The sequence below is a fragment of the Brachyhypopomus gauderio genome, chromosome 10 (genome assembly GCF_052324685.1).
Source record: "Brachyhypopomus gauderio isolate BG-103 chromosome 10, BGAUD_0.2, whole genome shotgun sequence".
Lineage (NCBI taxonomy): Eukaryota > Metazoa > Chordata > Actinopteri > Gymnotiformes > Hypopomidae > Brachyhypopomus > Brachyhypopomus gauderio.
The window spans coordinates 11,380,173-11,403,019 of record NC_135220.1 but is presented as its reverse complement, the minus strand read 5'-3'; the positions used below and the strand labels follow the sequence as shown (position 1 = coordinate 11,403,019).

The 22,847-nt window shown below is 42.6% G+C and overlaps 3 protein-coding genes and 5 non-coding genes across 10 annotated transcripts; 4 read left to right on the top strand and 4 right to left on the bottom strand.

Moving 5' to 3' along the window:
• Positions 1-39: 39 nt before the first annotated feature.
• and3 (actinodin3) lies at positions 40-11,047 on the top strand. 2 transcript variants are annotated; one of them, XM_077019441.1, is made up of 6 exons: positions 107-224; positions 7,802-7,927; positions 8,242-8,263; positions 8,507-8,570; positions 9,714-9,877; positions 10,078-11,047. In XM_077019441.1, exons 4-6 carry the CDS (start codon positions 8,516-8,518, stop codon positions 10,609-10,611), a joined length of 753 nt encoding a protein of 250 aa, XP_076875556.1. In that variant the 5' UTR covers positions 107-224; positions 7,802-7,927; positions 8,242-8,263; positions 8,507-8,515; the 3' UTR covers positions 10,612-11,047. The 2 variants fall into 2 exon arrangements, with proteins under 2 accessions (XP_076875554.1, XP_076875556.1); XM_077019439.1 differs by lacking the exon at positions 107-224 and adding an exon at positions 40-106 and having other exon boundaries at positions 7,802-8,570.
• Positions 1,230-6,285, bottom strand: ap4m1 (adaptor related protein complex 4 subunit mu 1). Of its 2 annotated transcripts, XM_077019438.1 has the most exons (16): positions 6,139-6,285; positions 5,833-6,045; positions 5,655-5,740; positions 5,462-5,568; positions 4,833-4,929; positions 4,612-4,722; positions 4,323-4,403; positions 3,552-3,614; positions 3,380-3,446; positions 3,222-3,275; positions 3,008-3,114; positions 2,769-2,860; positions 2,601-2,645; positions 2,457-2,507; positions 2,255-2,372; positions 1,230-2,037 (listed from the first exon to the last, which is right to left on the bottom strand). In XM_077019438.1, the coding sequence occupies exons 2-16, from the start codon at positions 5,891-5,893 to the stop codon at positions 1,846-1,848; spliced, it is 1,332 nt and encodes a 443-aa protein (XP_076875553.1). In that variant the 5' UTR covers positions 5,894-6,045; positions 6,139-6,285; the 3' UTR covers positions 1,230-1,845. The 2 variants fall into 2 exon arrangements, with proteins under 2 accessions (XP_076875553.1, XP_076875552.1); XM_077019437.1 differs by having other exon boundaries at positions 5,833-6,185.
• trnal-uag (transfer RNA leucine (anticodon UAG)) lies at positions 11,017-11,098 on the top strand. The gene has a single exon. It is a non-coding gene; the product is annotated as a tRNA-Leu (tRNA).
• Positions 11,099-11,523: 425 nt separating this feature from the next.
• trnat-agu (transfer RNA threonine (anticodon AGU)) lies at positions 11,524-11,597 on the bottom strand. Its single transcript has one exon. It is a non-coding gene; the product is annotated as a tRNA-Thr (tRNA).
• Positions 11,598-11,871: 274 nt separating this feature from the next.
• Positions 11,872-11,953, bottom strand: trnas-gcu (transfer RNA serine (anticodon GCU)). The gene has a single exon. It is a non-coding gene; the product is annotated as a tRNA-Ser (tRNA).
• A 207-nt stretch (positions 11,954-12,160) lies between these two features.
• On the bottom strand, positions 12,161-12,293 carry LOC143526271 (U8 small nucleolar RNA). Its single transcript, XR_013133849.1, has one exon. It is a non-coding gene; the product is annotated as a U8 small nucleolar RNA (small nucleolar RNA).
• A 1,350-nt stretch (positions 12,294-13,643) lies between these two features.
• trnal-aag (transfer RNA leucine (anticodon AAG)) lies at positions 13,644-13,725 on the top strand. The gene has a single exon. It is a non-coding gene; the product is annotated as a tRNA-Leu (tRNA).
• Positions 13,726-14,040: 315 nt separating this feature from the next.
• vamp2 (vesicle-associated membrane protein 2) lies at positions 14,041-20,123 on the top strand. The gene is made up of 5 exons (XM_077019435.1): positions 14,041-14,531; positions 18,274-18,382; positions 18,555-18,713; positions 18,910-18,961; positions 19,084-20,123. Coding segments are annotated over exons 1-5 (339 nt in total). The 5' UTR covers positions 14,041-14,529; the 3' UTR covers positions 19,101-20,123.
• Positions 20,124-22,847: the final 2,724 nt, after the last annotated feature.

The following is a 22,847-nucleotide window of genomic DNA, read 5'->3' as shown; positions in this document are numbered from 1 at the left end:
GACTGGACCGCACCGTGAAAACCCAGTTACGTGGAGAGAAGTCCGTGTCGTACAGAACCGGGGAGGGATGTGCGGATCGGACCATGCCTCAGGTTTCCAGGAGCAAGTGAGTTGTAGCGCGGCCTCCACGCCGACCGTATCCGAAAGTAACCACGGTACGCTCGGTACACGCCCACTTTGATTGACAACTTCAGACCTCCAATCAAAGTCGGGCGTGATGAAAGGTAAACAGGGGGTGTGTTTGCATAACCCCGCTACTTGACTACACTCACGACTGGGTTGTGTTCACTTGTTGGCATGGACTCCTTTTACACATTATATATGTACCTATATAAATTCTTAGCAGCGGTACTTATTAATATTTCTAATCTCCAGATTAGAGACAATTTATAAAAGGTATATGACGACAAGCCTTAACAAACTGAAGGTGTTTACAGGCTTTAAAAATGTTTCTACGGGCTTTTGTGGAGACTGCAGTCTATCCATGAGGACGGAGGTGTTTACTTCACCCCACTAGGGGGTGCCTTAAACCACGCCGTCTATTTTTACATGAGTGAATTGCAGCTTTTATTATTATTACACACGAAAAGATCTAGTCAAGTCAGTTCTCAACAGATTTGTTATATGATGGGACACATATTCGTATCGCTATACATATAGGAAATTGCTGTTTCATCATTCTATTGCAATTGTAAGCGTTTCATTTTAGCTTTACGCATGAAAGAAATTGTCTAGAGGGTCTTTTCTAAATCTGGGTATTTTCTGGGAGATTTGATTGCAGGACTTGAACTGGTACGGGTCCTGCCAGGGGTCACTGTGGTATGTTTGATGTAATCTTGCATAAGAGCGCCTAATTTCTTCATTTTAAAAGGCGGGGACGGGGGAATTCAGCGAAATCACTTATCTTGTTACATACTGGGACCTTAAATGAATTCCAGATGGACTGAAGACTAGTGATTTTCTTTGAGATCCGACTGAGTTAAGCGGAGAGGAGACAGAAGCTCCAGCAGGGGGCGCGAGGGAGCAGAACAGTAATACGGATCATCAGCTTCAACTTCAACTCATTCTGGCACGTCTGTGTGCTCAGTGACACGCAGCCTTAAAATCACGCGAGGGGATCATTTCAAATATTTTTGCACATTTCAAACACTTCATGACTATAATTAAGTGCACACATTTAAAACATCAAAGACACATATTTAAAACTTTTCAAAAATAATACTAATGGAGCTAATTTCTGCAATTTTAAGGTAGATGTAACTTTATTGGTCCAGAGGGAGACTGCAGAAGGTTCCCCCAATGAAGGCCGTAATCCAACCGATGGATTGAGGCCGAAATACAACCGATAATTTATCTCGTAGACATTTTAGTGATTCTTGACCAATTCTTGACTTCTAAAAACAAAAAAGGGACTAGAACAAATCAGATTAGACCACCAAATTAGGCTGCATGTGAAAAGAAACACGATGTTGTGGTTACTATTGCTGTAAGACAAAAAACTTTTTAAATGTTGTGGGTGGTGGTTCTTTCATTTGCATACAGTAGCTTATCTGAGGCAACTGTGTCAAAGTTCAAAAACTGCACAGTTAAAAACGACAGCCCGTCCTCTGATGTTTCCAATGAGGTGCAAACCAGTTCCATAAACAAAACTTTACACGGATATATTCCAAGTCTCCACCAACAAATCTCACTGGAAAACTGACTCTGGGTGTGATTTCTCCTCAGTATCTGTGGAGGGCTCTTGCTACCAACAAGTATCCAGGCTCCTCCCATGTGTGGTCAACTTGGGCCGGGTGGCGTTTTCAGCCCTGGCCCGGTGCTCGTGTCGGGCGTGTGAGGGCGGGGTCAGATGCGGATGGTGTAGGAGTCGGAGTGTGTGACGTAGCGGACCCAGCGCTGCGACAGGCCTGGGTGGGTGGGGGAGAGACGTAGGAAGCGCACCTGCAGGCCAGTGCAGGTGTACTTGGGCAACTCGAAGCTCATGCTGATGGGACCCACCTCTAAGAAGGAGGCGGAGCTAAGCCTCGGAACCTCCACCTATGGGACAAGTCAGTAATGATTAAGGTTCTTGAAGACCTAGTAACACGTTTAAGATCCTTCTGATAACATAAACGGTCTGGTAAGAAATAATGTATAAACACATATAAACAAAACTTGTGCCAGCACACCCAGTGGTCAGATACATGTTCATCTGCCTGTATATCACTACGTGAGTGGGAAGACGCTGGAAAACCGCGTTAAAATCCAGAGTGACCTTGAAGAGTGCGGAGAGCTGAGCTCCTCCAGGGAAGCGCGGTATGGTCCACACCACGGCCTTCCTCCTGGGGTCCAGCTCGGCCGTCTGCTCCGCGCTGCTCAGCTCCTGCGAGAGGCTGGGAGAGAGAGAGAGAGCGGCGGGTTGAGAGATGACCACAGCATTACAGCCATGACATTATTTGTGTGTTTTGTTTCCGTACCTTAAGGAACCCTTGGGGACAGGGACAGTAACGGAGACATTTATCGCCACGCTGTGGGAACAGAAGACAGTGGGACACATTGTACATTCTCCCAGTAAGAAGGGGCCACACACGGCAGGTTCAAACTGGACACCATTAACGTACCTCTTAGGCAGCAGGTCACAGCGCAGCTTGAGGAAGATCAGCAGCCTATGGGGAGACGGAGGGGACATGTGAGGGACACGTGAGGGACACGTTTAGTCTCCGTTACGGAACATGCTAGTCAGTGTTGAGTTGTCAGTGTGAAGGCAGGTGCTGAAGCCCACTGGGTACCTGCTCCCAAAATCCTTCTCCACCGTGGGGAAGAGACGGAATGGAGGAGGACAGGGGAGCTCGTCACTCAGCTGGTACTGCATTAGGGTTTGCTGAGAGAGAGAGAGAGAGAGAGAGAGAGAGAGAGAGAGAGAGAGAGAGAGAGAGAGAGAGAGAGAGAGAGAGAGAGAGACACGCACCTATTTTTCGGCTTTGTCATTTTAATAGGACAGAGATGCGTATGTGTGTTTTGGCTTTACTTCTCCTTGGCTGGGACAGACTTTCAAAATCCTATATGTATCAAACTCATCGAGTTTGACGGCTTGGTGGAAACTGCACTCATCAACGCGCACAGCTGCCCCATAGCCTGACGCAGAGGGCACCAGTAAACAATAAACACACAACAGTAAACAGTCAACATCAGCCCCAACAGTATCTGTTCACAGACTAGTAGACAGTCAAGGGTAATCTTACCTCTCAGCTGAGTCTTCCCTATACTGAACTCCTCATTGAGGCCAATCCTCATCTCTACAGTACAAAGTGTGAGAAGCACAGAGAGAGAAGAGATGATGCAAACAATTAACTAAACGTTCAGTAAACATGAGGGATCCAGATGACGTAGGTTAGCGCACCTGAACAGGTTGGTAGAAAACACTTCACACGTATCTCTCCCTCCACGTCTGCCTTCATCAGAACTCCCTGGAAGAAGCAGGCAGACAGGATCAGACAGACAGAATTAATCACTGATGCTTCTGTCTGGCTCACACAGGTCATCTAGACGGGGCATGAAAGTGTGCTACTCACATTGGAGCCGATTACAACAGACAGCCTCTCCACAACATCCACAAAGATCTCATTCTTCCCTCCCTGCATGTACATGAACACGAACACACACACACACACACACACACACACACACACACACACACACACAATTAGCATTATTTAGCCACAAATTCAAGCCAGTGGCAGCATAAAAATTGTAACTGAAGGGGAATTTTCAGGTTCAGAAAAAGTCCTCTTCCACATTTCATTTTAACCATCTGGACTTGCTAATGAACTCAAAAATCAGATTACTTGGTAATATAAAATCACTCCAGGAGTGCTGCTATTAACCTCACCTTAACTCACTTCTGATCTGCATTACAGGAGTGATTTTAATTCTAGTGTCTGTTGTGACTCAGTATGGGTATCAAATCACATCTCTGATCACCCGCTCTGGCCTTGAAATGACCCAATACTATTCATTCAGTATTTCCTGCCCCAGGACACCTTTTTTTTAACCTCTTAATGTATCTGTTATTATTCTAGTATAAATAACATAGCATGCCAAGGAACAAACCGCATTAAGGTAATAAAGAAGGTTTTATGAAACTAGATTAAGTGAAAATAACCAGGTGTGTGAGCAGCAGTTTGATGGCAAACAGGCCACACATGCGTGTGAGCACTCGTGAGCCTCACAGAGCACTCGTAAACCTCACAGAGCAGTCCTGAGCTTCTTCACTCCAGCAACCTCCTGCTACATCAGTCGGTCTCAGCTGCTGCTCTGGTGCGTGGAGAGAGGTCAGGACTTACCTGCTCACCACGACTGGACGTGATTGGACGGCTAGCAGCCGTGCTGGGAGCCACTTTACTCTGCTGGGTCTCAGCTCCGAACTGTGAAGGAAGGAGACAGGCCGCGTGAATGGACTCCACACTCACAGACACTTTTGTAGCCATATGGGTTTGCTCAGTAAAGTGTGAGAATGGCTGCTCGGTCATTGGCTGCGTGTCACTGTATCTGGCTGCGTATCATTGTGAAAAAAGAATGGCTGGAAAAAAGATTAGAGGGTTTTTTTTTAATCTATCAAAGACCAAGTTGTACCAGACCAACGTTGCTGAGGTCAAACAGACTGAAGGGCTTGGAGGTCACCGCCTCTGTCTGAATGAAGTTCTTCAGGACGTCGGTGGAGGTCGTCTGTATGTAGCCGTAGTCCTAATGTTCAGAGTCAAAGAGAGAAGGAGGTTTGAATCCAGAGGGTAAGAGTGAATGAACACAATGTTTTGACAATACATATTTGTAAAATGAATGAACGCAACACTAACCACCATCTCATCCAGCAACTCATAGATCAGAGCAAAGTTCATCCGTACAGACTTCTCACTCAGGTTGCCGCAATAGTCCTTAGTTAGAGCTGCCAGCCTAAAACCCATGAAAAACATTAAACCATCAGACTGAACTACTCCAAATCCCTGTGAGCAAAGAGCCTCTAGAAGAACCGCACGTCCACATCTGCATCACAGGGTATAAAGTGATGTTACACACAAGCAATGTTTTAGCCAAAACCGTATATAAAACTCATTGTAACCATGTGATAAGGCTGCATATACATGTAGATACAAATATGACAGATAGATAGAGCTGAAAATTGTTATTTGTACGTGACAAAAGATTTAAGATTTTAACTCCACTGGCATAACTTCATAACTGAGGTCATGTTAATATCTGTAGCCAGCAGATGGCAGTACCTGTAACAGTCAAATTATCTGGACCTCTAAACAATCCTGGATTGCCAAAATGCAGATAATAACATTCCCATTTCGAATTAGAATAGTAGTATGAAATGTCTTTACACCAAGCGGTATGTTGTAGACACAAAGTGAACATTCATTCATTAGTTAGGTGGATGAAGAACAGCAGAACTGTGGGGAGACGCACACCAGGGCTCGTTTACCTATTGAGAAACTCTATTATAGTGAAGGGAGACGGACTGGCCTTCGTGGACGCCACCCAGTACAGTCCACCGTGTCGGACATGAATGAAGTTCAGCGTTTTGTGCCTCTGGGGACATAAAGTAGGACGGTTATCCCGACGGTTTTGACTGTGATTAACTGCATACTATGAACCCAAGCAAACAAGTAGATCACCACGACCACAGGAGGCTGGTCACCGCTCAGACTCGAAACTAGCTCGTAGAAAATGTTGATTGAATCTTTTGAGGCTTCCCCGCGGACTGGTGGAGAGATTCAAGGAACATACAATAAAATACACGATACAGTGGCTCAACATATGTATCTCAACCCAGCGAGTAAAGCGTTAGGATACAGTCTTTGTATATTAGATGGTCGCCTTGAGAGGACAAAATGAACACTTGAGAGATCATCATGTTTCCACACGCGGGCGGTTCGAGCTGCGGGTCGGTGACGGAACCAGCCGGGTAGCCGCGGCGCTAGCTGCTAGTTAGCTGTGTTTGTGTGTAAACAGCATTATTCCGCTGTACTGAGCTGCAATTTCTATCGTCGTGGTGAAACTATTCACCTACGGGAGGGAAAACAACATAACACAGCTATAGTGAAGAAAACGAACTATTATTAACTAGCTAGATAACATATGTAACATAGTTAGCTGGACCTCTGTACTGTCATTCCAAACAACCGGCGGTGTTTTGTCTTGAATTGTAAGCCGATAGAGATCCGTGATGCACTACTGCCACCTTGTGGACAGGATCCGTGATGCACTACTGCCACCTTGTGGTCAGGATCCGTGATGCACTACTGCCACCTTGTGGACAGGATCCGTGATGCACTACTGGCACCTTGTGGTCAGGATCCGTGATGCACTACTGCCACCTTGTGGTCAGGATCTGTGATGCACTACTGCCACCTTGTGGTCAGGATCCTGCTCCAGGGCGCCACGGCGTAACCTCTGGGCAACAGAAACTCAGAAGTAAAGGTGGAGGTAAATATGGCACAACTAGAGAGCTTGAAGAAGGACCTCATTTGAGAACTTAGAGAACTTGTAAAACAAAATCTGTACTTGTATTTTAATATGGGACTTGTAAACTAAAAGTTGCACGTGTATTTTTGATATGAAAACTTGAAACTTCAAAATAAACGATTAAAAATCTGAGCGTGAATGTTAAAAATTACATCACAGAAAATGTACTCAAATTCAGCACAACTTCAAATCTGCCCGCCTCGACTTTTGCAACATATACTTGTATCTCGGTGGCCTACGGTTGTAAAATTGATTTGTGCACTTGTAGGGATGAGAAGTGGGCGGGACAGTGGGGCAGACGTGGGCGGGGCCGCGAGGGTAGGCCATAAATCGTAACATCAGATGCGCTTAAAAAAACTTGACGCATAGAAATGATCCCTGATTAATCTCCGTCAATGATGGCACACTAAACGACGGTACATTTGATGCGCAATGTTTTGCTAATTCTGCAAACATAGCAAACGGCATTAAGTAATCAATATTAAAATAATATGGAGAAAGTCACTTGATGAAAACTTGAGTTGTAATGTTAGGACTTTATCATAAGTAGCTACATTGCTAGCGACGCTAATATAGCCCAGACACATTATAATGGAGTTGCCATATATTATTCTTTCTTCCTTTTCTTTGAATCCTTCTTCTGCATTAGGTGCCTTTATGATCCCATTTGTATTCATTAATTCTTAATTTAATCCTATGGTTCTGCAGGTTACAGGTCCTATTGGTCCTATTGGTACAGATTCTGATTTAGAGCTGACTGACCCCTGATCTTAAGCCCTTGAGTGTAACCTGATATATTTGAAGTATGCTTATTTATGATACATAAATATGCATTTGAAAAGTATAGGATGATAATGAGACAGCACTGTGTGTTATTATCAGAGCCTATTTGATCACTGTTATTACCCCGTTGCAGTGGGGTCATTATCGCCATAATCAGCCCTTGCTATGGACAGGGTTAACATTCCTGGTCCCTGCAGTCACACCTGTCGAAGGAACCTCTCACGTCCTCTTTCTGCCTCTACAGTAAACACATGCCATATCCTCTGTACCCATAGACTTGTTTATAATTTTCAATGGCTTTTTTGTATAAATGTTGCATATTTCTAAGCAGTCATTTTAATCCATATGCATTTGATTTGCCACACAAGACGTAGTCAGATTTTATGGTTATATGCCATGCCAAAAAAGTATTCCTGTTTGCTTGAGTATAAGGCCAGATTTTTAAGTGCGATGTCCAGCTGTTTGTCTACAGAGAAGGGTTAATTTTGAAGCTTTGCTGTTTTACCCTTTAAAGCTTAGGGACTTATTGCACAACTGGAACTTTTAACATGCATCTGAATGATCTGCGAGGCCAGACGGGACCAGCAGGCAGGACAGAGACGTTTGTGTGTTGATGACCACAACATCCACCTCTGGATACGTGAGATGATTTACATCACAGTGGACAGATGTTATGCTGTTGTGTACTTTGTATGTGTAGGAATCTGCAACGTTCTTCAACATTGTTTTAGTTTCAGCTCTGTTTGAATTCTGGATTTTAGTGGTTTGTAACGTGGGGGGGGGATTTAACTAGCCTTTGAAATTTGCTCTTAGATTACACTCTTTGTGTTGCCAGTAGTGGGAGGAGTTAAATGCTGGGGAGGAGCAACCCAATCCCACAGCCAATAAGAATGATAAGCATAATAATCAGTGTTCCACATTCAGGTACTTATTCTTTGTTCCTTTTCATACCAGTGAGCAGGGAAAGGAGATCAAGGTAGGATTCTGTTTGGTTTATCTGGGCTCGGTGTTTATGTGCAACAGTCAGGCACAGTGGTGGATAACAGATGGAAAACAGAATAGACACTGAAGCTGTTTGTATCCACAAACTAAATTTACATGAGGTGATCAGTAGCTGAGATTGCAGTAACTATGGAAAACCCCTGAATAAAAGAGGATCACTGTTGCAATGTTATAGGAAATCTAATGATTTTCATATTATAACTTTAACTTTCTGCAGGTATGAAAGATGACCCCTATAAATTCCATCTTTGGGACACTCTCCTGTTTCTTGATATTGCCAAGTAAGTTATTTGGCTGTTTTCATCTGTAACTTTAAATTATGACTTGCATTGTTTAAATTATAATTTTATATCATTTAGTTCTACAGGCAAACTTAGTCTCAACTGACAATGAGGAAGCTAATACATGTTCCTTAGTAGCCTTAAGGAATGTAATACTAATCATCTTAATATGAATAATGCTAATTACCTTTTTGGGGGAGCACATGTTTACATTTAAAATTCAATCTGCATTAGAAACAATACAAATATCTAAGAAATAGTTCATAAAAATAAAATATAATACTATGAAAAATACGTAACACACATCAGCATCACTTTGGGTGTATCTCAATTCAGGGGCTGCAGCCCACGAAGTGTGTATTTGTAGGCCGGTTACGTCACTGCGCCGCGCCAAGGCTGTCCCAATTCGTGGGCTCCTTCTTATGCGGCCGACGAATGTAGCCTTCAAAACCCCGAAAACGATGCATCTGAGTATCCTTCGCGTCCCACGATATCCCAGGATCCATTGCTCTATGAACAATAAACAGGCGACATGGCGGAGTCTAGTGTACGGGCCGAAGAATTCGTTTTTAAATGTCAGTATTTTTAAAATATGGACATTTATACTGCAATGAGATGCTAAGTAACATGCCAGTTATTAATGATATTGCAGGTAAACCTGTGCTTTGAGTATTTACTAAAGTGTAACGTTTTTAAAAATAAATAGAATTTTGTTATAAAGTTATACTTCCCGCCAAACATGTGAATACATGTTCAACGCATTTTCTTTTAGGCATTTGTGGGTGATGTGATATTTGTCGGACAGCTCGCTAACACGTATGTAACGGGGCAGAGCGTGGTCAGGCAAACATACGTCTTGCGAAGACTAGATTGTTTCATTTAACAGCCGTGAGATGCAGCCTACCCGGCCTTCGAAGTGTTTGGCCTCTGTGGGCTGCGGTCTATGTGGTCTACGTAGGCTGCAGCCCCTGAATTGAGATAGACCCTTTGTCAGGAGATCAGTCTACTTACATTCACAACATGTTTTCTGGGCTACACTGTAAAATTCCTCAGACCAGGATATTTCATGTGTCCAAATCACAGTTCACTGATGACACTGGGAAGGCGTCTGCTGAATATGTATAGTGATGTATTAATACCCAGTATCCAGGTCCTCTGTGGATGTTGTGAGCACTGATTCAGCCCAAGCCCACAACTTCCTCAAACACTCACGACCCCGGCGCAATGCTGACCCCAAGTGGTACCACCAAGACCCAAACTTCCAGGCCTACTACAGTTACTACAGCAGCATCGGGCATCATGAGGGGGTGAGATGAAGAGTTCTCTGACTTGATATAATGTTTCCTGTGAATTGTCTGTGGTCTGTGTTGATGCAATCATTGGTGCTGTACTGGCAAACAGTTTCTGACTCTAGTTCAAGGGTATCAGACTCCAGTCCTGGAGGGAACTGGCACATGTGGTGTTTCTTCTGATTTTTTGCATCATCTGTTTTCTTGCTCTCTAACAGCTCTACGAGGTCGACAGGATCAGAATACTGTACCAGCAAATGCGCCATCTAGAGCACATCTATGGCACAGATGCATCTAAGTACCAGAATGCTCTTGGACTCCAGTTTACCAACACCAACCGATCTCCCCTCTCTCATCTGGTCACCAAGCCCCCACCTCCAAACCCCACCAAACCTCCACCTCTCTCTCGGGCAAACGTCACATACCTCTGCAATCCCAAAGACCCTCTCTGCAAGCCTCATGTAGTGTATCTGCCCTCTGGAGCCGTCCCTGTTGCGTGTGACCCACGCTATCACCCAGACTGTAAGCTCGGAGCAGCTATGGAGCCCCCTCCTCCACCACCTAAGCTAGAGACACCAGCCAAAAGGCCGTCTGCTGCTCCACCTGCCTCTCCAATCATTATAAAAAGAATGGAGTATGACTGTGATCCTTACTGGGACCCTGACTGCTTGACTGAGAGCCCTGCCAAGCCTGTGAGTGTCTCTTCAGCAACACTCCCCACACAGAATGGTAGAGAAGATGGCAAAAGATAATGAAGACCACACTGGTTCTGCAAAGCCAGAGAATAAGACTCCACACACCTGCTAATCCAGTCTAGCATAAACCGGAAGTGGGTAAAGTAGCAGTAGCTACTGTAACATTGCAGAACTTGCTATATTTTCCACTTCAGGCAGTGGGGTAAACTGTAAATATGAAGTATGTAAACAAAATACGTGACTCGCACAATTTTTAGGAGGTTAGCAAGCTAGACAGCAACAGTGTCATCGCTTTTGAGTGGCGGGTGATGACTGAGCTGCGCGAACTGGAAAAACATACATGCGTATTTAACATTAGAATCCTCTTATTTAGAGTTTACTTCTGTGTTTACTTTTTTTATTTATGTCTGCGTTCGTAAATACACATGACCGATATGCTGTACTCTCAAACGGCGGCATGCAGGTAGCGTGGCCGAGCGGTCTAAGGCGCTGGATTTAGGCTCCAGTCTCTCCGGAGGCGTGGGTTCGAATCCCACCGCTGCCAGTCTGTTTTTAATTATGTAATTTCATAAATACATTTTGTTCGACATTTACAGTGAAATGTCGTTAATCAAATGCAATGTAATAAAATGTACCTTCTCTGTCTGAATTCTTTTTTGGTGGGCACCTACCCTGGATAGTCATTCTGTAGTTCACAGTGATCAAGTTATTCCATGTAGGTCACATTTGCTCGTGTGGTTTCATGTACGGTGGGCACCTACAGTGTGTTAGCAAGAACGGTGACGGCAGCTTAATACATTCTTACGTTGCTCGTGAAATATATACACTTTGCAGAGATATTTGTGAAATACGTTTACATTAAGTGTATTGCAATTGAACGCCATTATGTACATTCAATCCGTTGGGTGGTTTTTTTTCACGTTATTTGAGTACTATCCTGAAGGTTTTAGAAACTGTGAAGACCTCAAAAGGCACCGCTGGGATTCGAACCCAGGATCTCCTGTTTACTAGACAGGCGCTTTAACCAACTAAGCCACGGCGCCACATAGCGGCCGATTGTAACATTTATTTCTTAGAAAGGGCTGGGAACACCTGCTGCGACACCAACAGGTATGTTCAGTCATGTATACACACGTATGTGAAGAGAAGAACTATAATAACCAAATAAAAATCACAGCTGTACCTGTAGCATGAGACCGCAGACTGCAGCAGTCCACACTTCCTTTTGATTGGTTGATTTAGCGGTGGATAACACGCTAACGACAGTCACAGTTGTCTATATCTAAAAAGATACTTCACAACAAAATAATTAAAGCCCGACGAGGATGGGATTCGAACCCACGCGTGCAGAGCACAATGGATTAGCAGTCCATCGCCTTAACCACTCGGCCACCTCGTCCGTGGACTCCGTGTGTTTACTCTCCTCGATACAAGTTGTAGAATAAAAGAACAATTAAAACAAGAAAACTCGAGTGCGCAAAAACGTAATGAAAAAAATAAACACCAATTACACCAACAAACACAAAAAAAATTCACATGTAATAAGAACATCTAATAAAGATAAAAGAAACAGGTTTCAATCTTATTTTTTCACCACAATAAAGAGATCAGATAGGATTTACCAAGGAGTTGCTGTTCCTTGATAAATGCGGGACATAATCACGCATTCATAAAACCCAATCATCATGTACTGAAGTCTTATTTCTAAGACAACAGGTAAGGATATACCTTACTGATATACCTTAACAAACCAACAACGGCTGCACTTACCGAATGAAAAGGAATTTTCATTCATGGTGATGTGTTATTAAAATACGAACACGAAAAACTGAACCAATATATTTTATTTAAACAATCTAAATAAAGTTAAAACAAAAACTGCTAAAATGTATATTTCGGTGAATGAAACGAAAATTCTTTCGGGTTTTTCTATATTAGCATAAAGACAATTGCGGCGCTCCAATTGGAGGATTTCAAAATACAGACTTTCTATCGCTCTAAATATTAAGTACATATATATCAGACGGTCTATCGTACACCAGGAACCATATATAATATTATACGTGCGTTTAAATGTCTATAGTTTAGAACAGACCTCATTTTAAATGAGTTTTGTACGAAAAACAAACTGGGGGCGTGGCTGAAACGCTTCACTATTGGTCGAGGCATGCACATGCTCCGTGAGTCAGAACGATCTCTGGCATTCAAGCTTGTGTGAGAAGTCTCGTGTAAGCAAACGGTAGTTCAGCGCAACTTTGGTGCGCAGCTACCTTTCTCAGTAAAACAGAAAATTATTTCGATTTCGATTGTTTACATCACCCACAACAGTTACAAAATTGTGGAAGAGACTGGAAGAAAATCACAGAGCAGAGTGAGACCAAGAGTGTACCAAAAGTTTGAGTTTGAGACTAGTGATGTCCTGGCTGCAGATTTGCTGAAGTCATTCAAAGCAAAGGCATGTACACTAACTACTGATTACTGACTGTTGTTGTAATCTTACACTGTCATTGCTGTTCTCTAATGAAAAATAAAGGTTTATGTTGATATATTTGGTTATTTTGTAAAACACTGTTGTAGTGGCATGGTGCACCCCTTTCAAAAATCCTTTAAATGTTGATAAATGTAGATTACATTATTTCTGAAACAATCAAGTGTTCATTCTTTAATTTAGATCTCCAGTGTATACACACACACACACACACACACACACACACACACGCACACGCACGATTTTTTAATTTATCACACAATTATTTCGCTTTGTCGTAAGTTTACTATATAATAATATCAGAGCACCAATGTTGGCATAGTATCACAACGATGGAATATTATTTAGGAGTTATAAGAAAGTTATATTCCATGTTCGCGTTATTTCAAATGCGATAGGGCGAACGCACGTGATTACGTAATTTACCAAATTAGGACCACGTTTCCGGTAATCCTACATAACAACAGTTTACCATTTTTGTAGAGAATCCGTGACAGAATACATTAGTTTCTGCTGCAAATATATAATAATGAAAAAATTATATAATACGATATAATTAGAGTAGATAGTTCATACTAGTAAAGCAGACGCTATTTTCCGTGGTAGCGTGGCCGAGCGGTCTAAGGCGCTGGATTAAGGCTCCAGTCTCTTCGGGGGCGTGGGTTCGAATCCCACCGCTGCCAAAAATATTTTTTATTCAGAGTGAAGTGCATCCATTTATTACTCTTTTACGTTATTAATAGGTCATCACATATCCCCGGAAAAAAGATAAAGACCATTTTAAAATGTCAAAGTCTCTTATTCATTGAAGATTATAGGAACATTATTCCACTGTTTTCACTGTAAAGATTTCACTGTTTTAGTATTGTCCGTTTCTCTTTTTGAATAGACATATTAGAACAGCATAGTCTACTTTATCTGTGGATTTCTCCTAAGGAGGTTAGCCTCTCATACCGCCATTTTGTTTATTTCTGAAATCCTCTCAAGACTAAAACACATCACGCATGGTGTGGAAATCCCAAACAAAACCTTCACCTTGACTTAAAACGGTTTCAGTTGTTCGTGCGTCGTGTAAGAGCAGCGTGTTTAAACGTAGCCTGTGGGTCCAGACGCTCAAAGACCACCAAGAGCATCCTCCATCCTCCATCTTTCAGCCTCTCCAACCTGCAGCTGCCCGGATGACGAGTGACGTCAGCGAGCCATCTTTGTTCATCCAGCGTCTATTTCTCTGTGTACATAGTGACAGAGACGCGAGTGCAGGCAGCTCGTTGCTTTATTAAAGGGGTATAAGCGAGGCGCGGCATACACGAGGCGCTCGACCCACTCGCGCGTAAAACGGCCAAACACCGGGGGACCTGCGCGCAACATCACCTTACAAATAACCTGAGGAGTGAATCGAAGAGAGGAGAACAACGCCAGACCACATAGTCGTTCAGAAATATATCTGTTGGATTTGTAAAACCTGTAAACACACATCTCAGTAAGAAATGTGAGTATGACTACATTTTTATTCATGTTTATTTTATCTTATTTTATTCCGGATGTAAATTAGTACGCGCTTTCATGAGAGTCTAGAATCAACCGGTCACGAGAGCCGCGCTGTTCACACCAATAGCGAATTCTGTAAAAATGATCTAACAGAGGTGTTTTCAATATAGATTAATCATTTACATCTGCGTCTACATTTACTTATCTGTTTAACGTATTTTGAAAGCCTTCGACAGTTTTACCTGAGTGGATAAGCTAATATCTAATAATGTATTCGATAAATAGTCTATTAATAGCCAGCGTGTGCTCGGTTCCAGTGGCCTTCATAACAACAGTCACACCTATCAGCCTCTTCGCGCACAATACTCGCTTAAGAAAAACCTTTTGTAAAATGTTTTGCAATATATCTAAATTATGTAGGCGCTACCGATGTTTGGAATTATGATGACAATGACTGGGAATATTCGCCATATTAGACTGGCTTGGTTAGAACTGGTTGTACGTTATTTGAAGACTTAAATTTTCAGAATGTCTTACATTTTTATGAACATAATGTGACTGACAGAACCGTTACAGTCCGTATCTGTATTTGAACGGGGCTTCATTTAAAGACACGGCAGAATTTGTTATCTGTAGCCAGTGGCCCTTATATTTCATGGTAATCTTTGGCCTATCTTTATTCTACACGGTCTTAAAATGACCGCAATCCATCGATGAAAAAGCAAACTCGCCCGTAGTTTGATATGGTTTTGTAGACAGTAATCTTTAATATGGCCACATGATGGGGGTTGGGACGGCAACGGTGGTACTGGTCGCGTTTGTAAGGCAAAGAGGACAATCAATGATCTGCATTTTCGAATAGTTCATTTTCAGTTAATTTAATCCTCTCGATATTGTGCGTTTTCTCGGCCCAAACCCCTGTGGGTCGTGTGTGGACAGGCTCTATCCACACGGCTGGCACGATGGGCGCACGTACGTTCCTCCGCAAGAAAAGATGGCCGAGCTCTCGGTGCGCTTTTCCGGGCACGCTTTGGATAATCCTGCTAGAAACATTACCCCTCAAATGTAAAACATACATTTACCCCCCAAACGTAAAACATACATTTACCAAAGCCTTAGCAGAATACTCTCTGTACTGTCTATATATTTATGACGCCAATGAACAGCTTATTTTAAGCGCATAATAAAAACATATAGCCTATTTTAATATTAGTCTAGCTGCTCTTAAATCGCATTAGTTTTCTGCTCTTTTGCATAGTGTGTGTGTGTGTATTTTTTGGGGGGGTGTAATTACAATTTTTTTTAAAGAGAATGTGTGTTGTTTGTGACGCACGCGCGCGCGCACGCGCACACACGTAAACGAAGGCCTAATGCGCGGGGGTGTAGTCCCTGCCGTTGCTCGTGACCCTATCAGTCCAATTGGATGAATATCTCTATGACACAGCATTTACCTGTGAAATGTGATTCAGCTTCAGCTATGTGTCTTGAATTAATCCACACATTTCAGCAAATAATTGTGCATTTTTTATTATTTGTTTTGGCTTGGCATGTGTTTATATTAAATTAAGCGTTGTGTGTACATAGAGGCTCTATCATTCAAACGATCTTATTTTCTGAGGTTTATTTTTTACCAGTCTGTAAGCATAATATGAGTCACGTGATTGTCATGTTATAAACATTGCTAAGCTACATAGCAGAACCATCAGATATTACATGATAATGATGATGGCCTCTCTCCACCTGTATACTTGCAGGCTCTGACCTATGAGCTGAGCTACAGTTTAGAATCAGTGATCACAGTTTTCCTGGATACAGTGGATTCGTTTGAAATTCTGTAGTCTGCAGCTTAATTTTTAACATTTTGGCTGCTGTTGAGGGGAAAAAAACAAAACAGTCCATGCTGGCCAGTGCTACAAGGGACTTGTAATTAATTTGAAACGATGTACTGCCATTCTAGTATTGTGTAATAGGTTTTTGTGACACATTAATGTCTGTCCAGTGTACCATTAGTGATTATTCTACTCAGGGAAAATGGCAGTGTGCGGGATTTGATGTCTAAATATAGGCCGTAAGGAGAAGCAAGAACAGACCCAGAACCTGAAGAGTTTGTCATGCCAGCCTTACTTTAATGAGCCCACGTGTGCCAACATTGCATCTGCTCTGTTCGTTTAGCCATGACAGAAGGTACTAATTCTGTTATTGTTAAAAAAAGAACACCAAGCCCCTTCAGAATTGTGAGGTTGTGGAGGATTACAACCAGGCGGCATCAGAGGTGACCTTTATTCAGAGATCTGTCGCCATCTGGTGGCCAATCATTAAATTAACAATCCCAATGTACTGGTCTCTGTACACTCAACATGCACATTGAAAAAGGTTCAGTCTGCTGGGGCCAACATTCAGTCTGCTGGGTCAAAATTATACTTGACAAAGTTCGATGACTGTATTATTCCTCGTGTGATCAATGGTCCGATTTCATCAGAAAAGAAGGTTCTGATTTGATGGTTTATACGTGAGCTCTAAAAGTCTTCCACTGTTTTTTTACTCTTGTGAGTCTGATCATTGGAAGGATTTCATATGATTATTAATTCTGCGTAATTGCCCTTTGATCCTTTATTTGAGTAATGAGAACCTGGTTTTCTTTGTCACAGGTCCTTTCACTCTGGGTAGCGTATACATGGCCTTCTAGTGCCACAGTATTTTCAGAGTATTTTCAAACATCTGAATTCTTTGTTTTAACTAGGTTGTTGCATTGTCAGCACTGTCCTGTCTGAGCAGATGGGTGTATATACGTGTGTGGCAGTTAAAAATGGTGGCCCTGACTCAGACTCAAGGGTCTGATCACTGAAGGACACTTGATGAAGGGTTTGAGTTGGTTTTCCTGGCATCTCTGCCCTGTTGCCTGTAAGAAAGGCTGTTAAACCCAGTCAGACGTCTACAGGGGTGGAGCTAGACTTTTTTTCAAGGAGTGGCCAAAGGGTGACCAAGGTTTTATCAGAAGGGTCCATATACAAATGATGAATGAAAGGAAACACATATTTTCTCTTAAAATGACCATTTCCAGTGGGGTGGCACTAGCGGTGGCAAGGGCTCTGTTGGGGGTGGCCACCCCTGCCCCCCTTTGGCTCCGCCACTGGACGTCTCTGCCCCTCTCATGCTCTTCATGGTTATACTAGTCAAGAGAGAGCAAATCATATTGTTTATGTAATAGAAACAATTAAAGGGCACCTGTCATGGAAAATTGAATTATTAAAATAAAGAATTTTGAAACAGTGTTTAAATATTGTTACAGTTTCAAGATAAAGCATTCTTTCACCCAGTCCATACAGTCTTTCAAAAACAACAACTTTTGAAAATCACAATTTCTCTGATATCACGAGAACAAACTTATTTAAATACTTATTTTAATATTTTAATACACTCATTCAGCCTACAGCCGCTTAGCCCTGCCCACTTACACCAGTTCTCAGGGGTGTTTCCACTCAGAGCTACAAGGCAATGAACCAGATCAGACCCTATCGCGCTTATGTCCGTCTTAAAGGCACAGTGACAGAAACAGGCTGCTTAATTCTAAGAGATTGGCAGGTTGGAATATGGTGATGTAAATATTCCAACCTGCAAATGTTGTGGAAGAAGAAAGAAAAGTGTAAAATAAATTTTTTTTAAGTACGATACAGGCCATTTCCACAGCTCCCACTTACAAAAAATTAAACCAAGGCCTGTGTTTATGTTTTCTTGATTGACAGGTCTGCCCCAGCCGCTGCCGGTGCCCCTGCTCCAGAGGGGGGTAACCAGGCCCCTCCCAACCTCACCAGCAACCGCCGCTTACAGCAGACACAGGCCCAAGTGGATGAAGTGAGTGACTGTTCTAGGCTTGACCTCATAACCATAGCCATAAAATAACCCCAACAAACCCCAAACACCCCCCCCTCCCCCAAGAGCAAGTCTAGCCCCACCCACTCCTGTTCCCAAGTCCTGTGCAACTCCGCTCAAAACGTGTGCGCTGACCGCAGTACCGCGTCCGCAGGTGGTGGACATCATGCGCGTGAACGTGGACAAGGTTCTGGAGAGGGACCAGAAGCTGTCGGAACTGGACGACCGGGCCGACGCACTTCAGGCCGGGGCCTCCCAGTTCGAGACCAGCGCCGCCAAGCTGAAGAACAAGTACTGGTGGAAGAACGCCAAGGTAACGCGTCCTGAGGAAGAGTGCTCCTCATCACACCAGACATGCACTAAATACAGCTGACTACCAATCTCACCCTTCTTTATACACTATAACGGGTTTCTAGGGTGCAGTAACTCAAGGTGACGAATGCACACATGAATGTGGGTTTAGACTCTCTGTTGGTCAACCCCGATGTCTCTTCCTCTCCTCTTTGTAGATGATGATTATACTGGGGGTGATTTGTGTGATCGTGCTCATCGTGATAATTGGTAAGAGAACCTGTTTCCCGTGCAGCACATATCAGCCAGCGCATATTTGGCCCAGCCGGTGTGTGAGGGTCTTTCTAAAAGAGGTGTGCTGGTAATTTAGGACTGTGCTCTTTTTCTTGCAGTCTACTTCAGCACCTAAGAAGCAACTTTCCTACCCCAGTCTGCGTTCATGACCGCCCAAACCACAATAATTGAATATCTACCCCCGGAGTGTAAATCTGCCCCATGATGAACCCTGCAACACCACCACCCCTAACCCCCCATGACCTCCTCCACCTGCAGGACCCCAGTCTCTCTGCACCCCCACGTCTATCCTGTGAGTGTGTGGTTGTGTTTCCTCTGTAAATATCTCCCGCTTTTCTCAAATATTGTTCACAAACTCCAAATGTAATGACAACAGAGAAAGCAAATGGTGACCATGGCAATTATTGGTATATAAGATCTATGATATATACACATTGTTCTTTGTAGAGATTTATTCTGATGGAACATTTTTGTAGTTTTGTGTGAATGTTTGATTGTATTTTTTTTCCTTTTGAATTTGATGAACTGCCTACAAGTCTGTGTGGATATATTGCACGTTCTATCTCATCCATCATATCTTTCTTTTGCTTCCTGTTGCTAAATGAGTTTAAGTGTGTCTTTGCACATAGGAGATAGACTCCTTCAACTGAGGTACTAAATCCATATCTTCTACACCCCTGGACCACATGGACTCTCTCCTTCTCTGCCAGTGCAGATCCAATATTCTTAGCACAATTCTCTTCTCCTCCTACACTCTATCAATCCTTTTCTTTCTTCCTATATTTCTCTTTTTCTTTCTTTCTCTCCAGTGATAGAGTACTAGCCCTTTGGAAACTGCCACTAACACTTTTGGACCAATGTCTGTATGTCTTTCCTTTCCCTTCTTTAGTGTCTTATCTCTTCAACATTCCTTTACAGCAGTGTAGAATTATGCTGTCTACAAAAGACATGCAAACATACGTTATATGTACGTATCTTAAAAATGTCTCAGACATGAAAGAATTATTAGTAATACAGTAAGCGCTGAATTAATGGAAAAGTCTGTTGATGAGGCATACCATTATGAAAATCAAATATTAAATGCTATAAACTAATAATTAACATTTTCATTGCACTACAAATAACAAAAAAAATTAAACAAAGCAAAGGTATACAAGTAAATTTGTTTAGAAGGTTGTTGGTTAAATATGCTTCAACCATCGAACTCTGCCAGGTAGGGTGAAATTTTTACACTCTCTAACTTTCATAGGGCAATAGCTCCAAATCCAGAGACACCCCCCCAACACACACACGTGTGTAGAGGATGGGCCTGACCAAAAAGGGGAAAATTATTATATGCACAAGAACCTTGTTTTTGATGGCTCTTTCGACCTGGTTCGTGGACTGATGGTCTAGACTGGTATAGCTCCACACGTTTCCTTTTCACACAATTTCAGTCTCTTACACAGCAACAAGGAGAAATGATTTAAAGGTGCAACAACCGGAAGCTTTTGCCAGCTAAACGTGTAGATCAGTTGCGACACCATGCTGGTCCATACTGGCATCACGCTCTGGTGCGAACTGGTGGTTACGATTCCTTCTTGTCTTATTATGTAGAGATGATGCCTTGTTTTTTTATGTAGAAAATTGTACTTTTTGTGTGCAGCAGAAAAGGGACCAGACCATTCAGGACTCGGTTGTATGTCCTGTGTGTGTGTGTGTGTGTGTGTGTGTGTGTGCGTGTGTGTGTGTGGGTGGTTTTAGCTTTGTAGTATAGACACTGCCAAGCGCCTGGGGGGACATTTTTTGTCTCTATTTTCTTACTGTTCTTATTAGCTTGCTGTTATGCATACAACCTCAAACCACGTCCCAATTACCCATCATCCTCCAGGCACACATGTCCACTCTGTCAGCATGAAATGAGCCCGTGATGATGTCTGCATGCTCTGGTGATTCCCCACCCCCATTCACACACACGGTCTGTACACACTCTCTTTCACTGAGAGACAAACTCTGTTCTTCCACATCAACACTGTTAAGGTGTTGTGTCATATTCCCAACCATCTCCACGCAACTGTGTGTACTGTAAGCTCAGGCTTGTGCAGACTGGCTCGAGTAACGTGTGCAGATAATCCCTGCTTCATCCTACCAGATTAGACTGCTCAGACTACGCAGGCGAAGGCAGGCTGTTCCCATAACGACACGTTTACAGGGATTCATGAATAGATGGTGGATCAGGTGATTGATGATGACAGGAGGAGGAGTTTCTGGTGTTCAGGGCGGGACTCTAGAGGATGAACAGATATGACTTCAGAATGCAATTTGGATGACCTGTTTTGGTGATTCTGAATGTCAGTAAATCTGAAACAGGTTAGTTCTCAGGTATTCTACAACAGGTGTTCTCTTGAAGAGAGCAAGGAAAGTCCTGAATGGATATCAGACTGCTTGGAAAGTCATAATCATTTGATTATCATTAAACCTCTACAGTCATCCTGTTGTATTTTACTGCAGGTCACGACTCCATTGTTTTGTCAAATGAATGGAGATGATCTTAGAAGGTTTCTCCTCCCACGAGCATGACCACCCATGTCTTATTTCCCTCAAACAGAGCAAACCAATTAAAGGAAAATGACCAAAGACTGTATTGTCTTGCTTATGCTGCCAACTGCCATCAAAAACAGGTTTAGGGACGAAGCTTTTCCCCTGTTCTCTGGTTAAAATCACTACAACAAACCCAGTCTGCTGCCATTCTACTTATGTAGCAGGGAGCAGCAAATAGGTGGGAAAGTTTGCAAACCATAAAGCGGATATACTCAGAGCAGAAGGACACAGCACAGCGCTGGTCTTCTGAGACTGGTCCCCTAATAGCACAACTCCTTTATTTCTGTCTCTGTGATGCTGACTAAGAAACACAAATCAACATTTTTTCTGTAGCTGTTTAAAATATATATAAAAGAAGAAGAAAAAAGAGATTAAATCTATGTTGTTTAGTGTTGTACTGTGGTGTATATCTGAGGAACGGGGGTCCTGTTTTTTCAGGTATGCCCAAAAGGTTTAAATTAGGAACAAAAAAATTGTAAAAATACAATTTAGCGGCATTTTGATTTTACAATTAGCCAGGTGCAATGATTTGTGTAGGATATACATAAATGTAAGGGGTGGATGTGATGTAGGACATATAAATATATATACAATGGACAAATCATAAAAGGGTTGTATGAAGAAACCAGTAACATGTACAGCAAAGGATTCAAAAAGAAGATAACATGACGTTAACATGATATCTGTATGTGTGCGTGTGCGTGTGACAGACATTTTCCTTTGTCTTGGTGTTTATTTTATGGTTAATAATGTGTGGTCGAAGTGAAGCGGGCTCAGATAATCGAGTTTTCCAATCTGTTGACGTTAGTGTGTCTTCTACAGTGGAGGGAATGAAGACAGATAAAACGTCTTCGCCTGACTGACTCTGAATCCAACATGATTTGTCCATCTCACACGGCACACACTTGCTTCGCTTACCTAAATGGTTTACTTTGGTTCAAGCAGAAAAATTGTGGCCTGGCCACTCACGTCTGCTTTGGGGAAAAATAAATTATTTATATATTATTTAGATTTTTTAAGATGAGTGTGAGGGCATATTAGATGATGTAGTAATGGCACCTGAAGCCTGCCTTACTAAAGGTCAGCTTGTCAGCATTTCTAAAAGCTTGTACATAGAGCAAGATGAAGCCAACTCATCTACATACGCCGTCTTTATAAGGGGAGTGTCTTAAATAGAAGACTAGGGTTTGTTTTAGTCGAAGACTTCAGATATGAAAGATGGTTGTATTTAAGCAGACAGAATGATAGCTGTTTGTTCAAGTCCGCAGGCCAACCAGAAAGG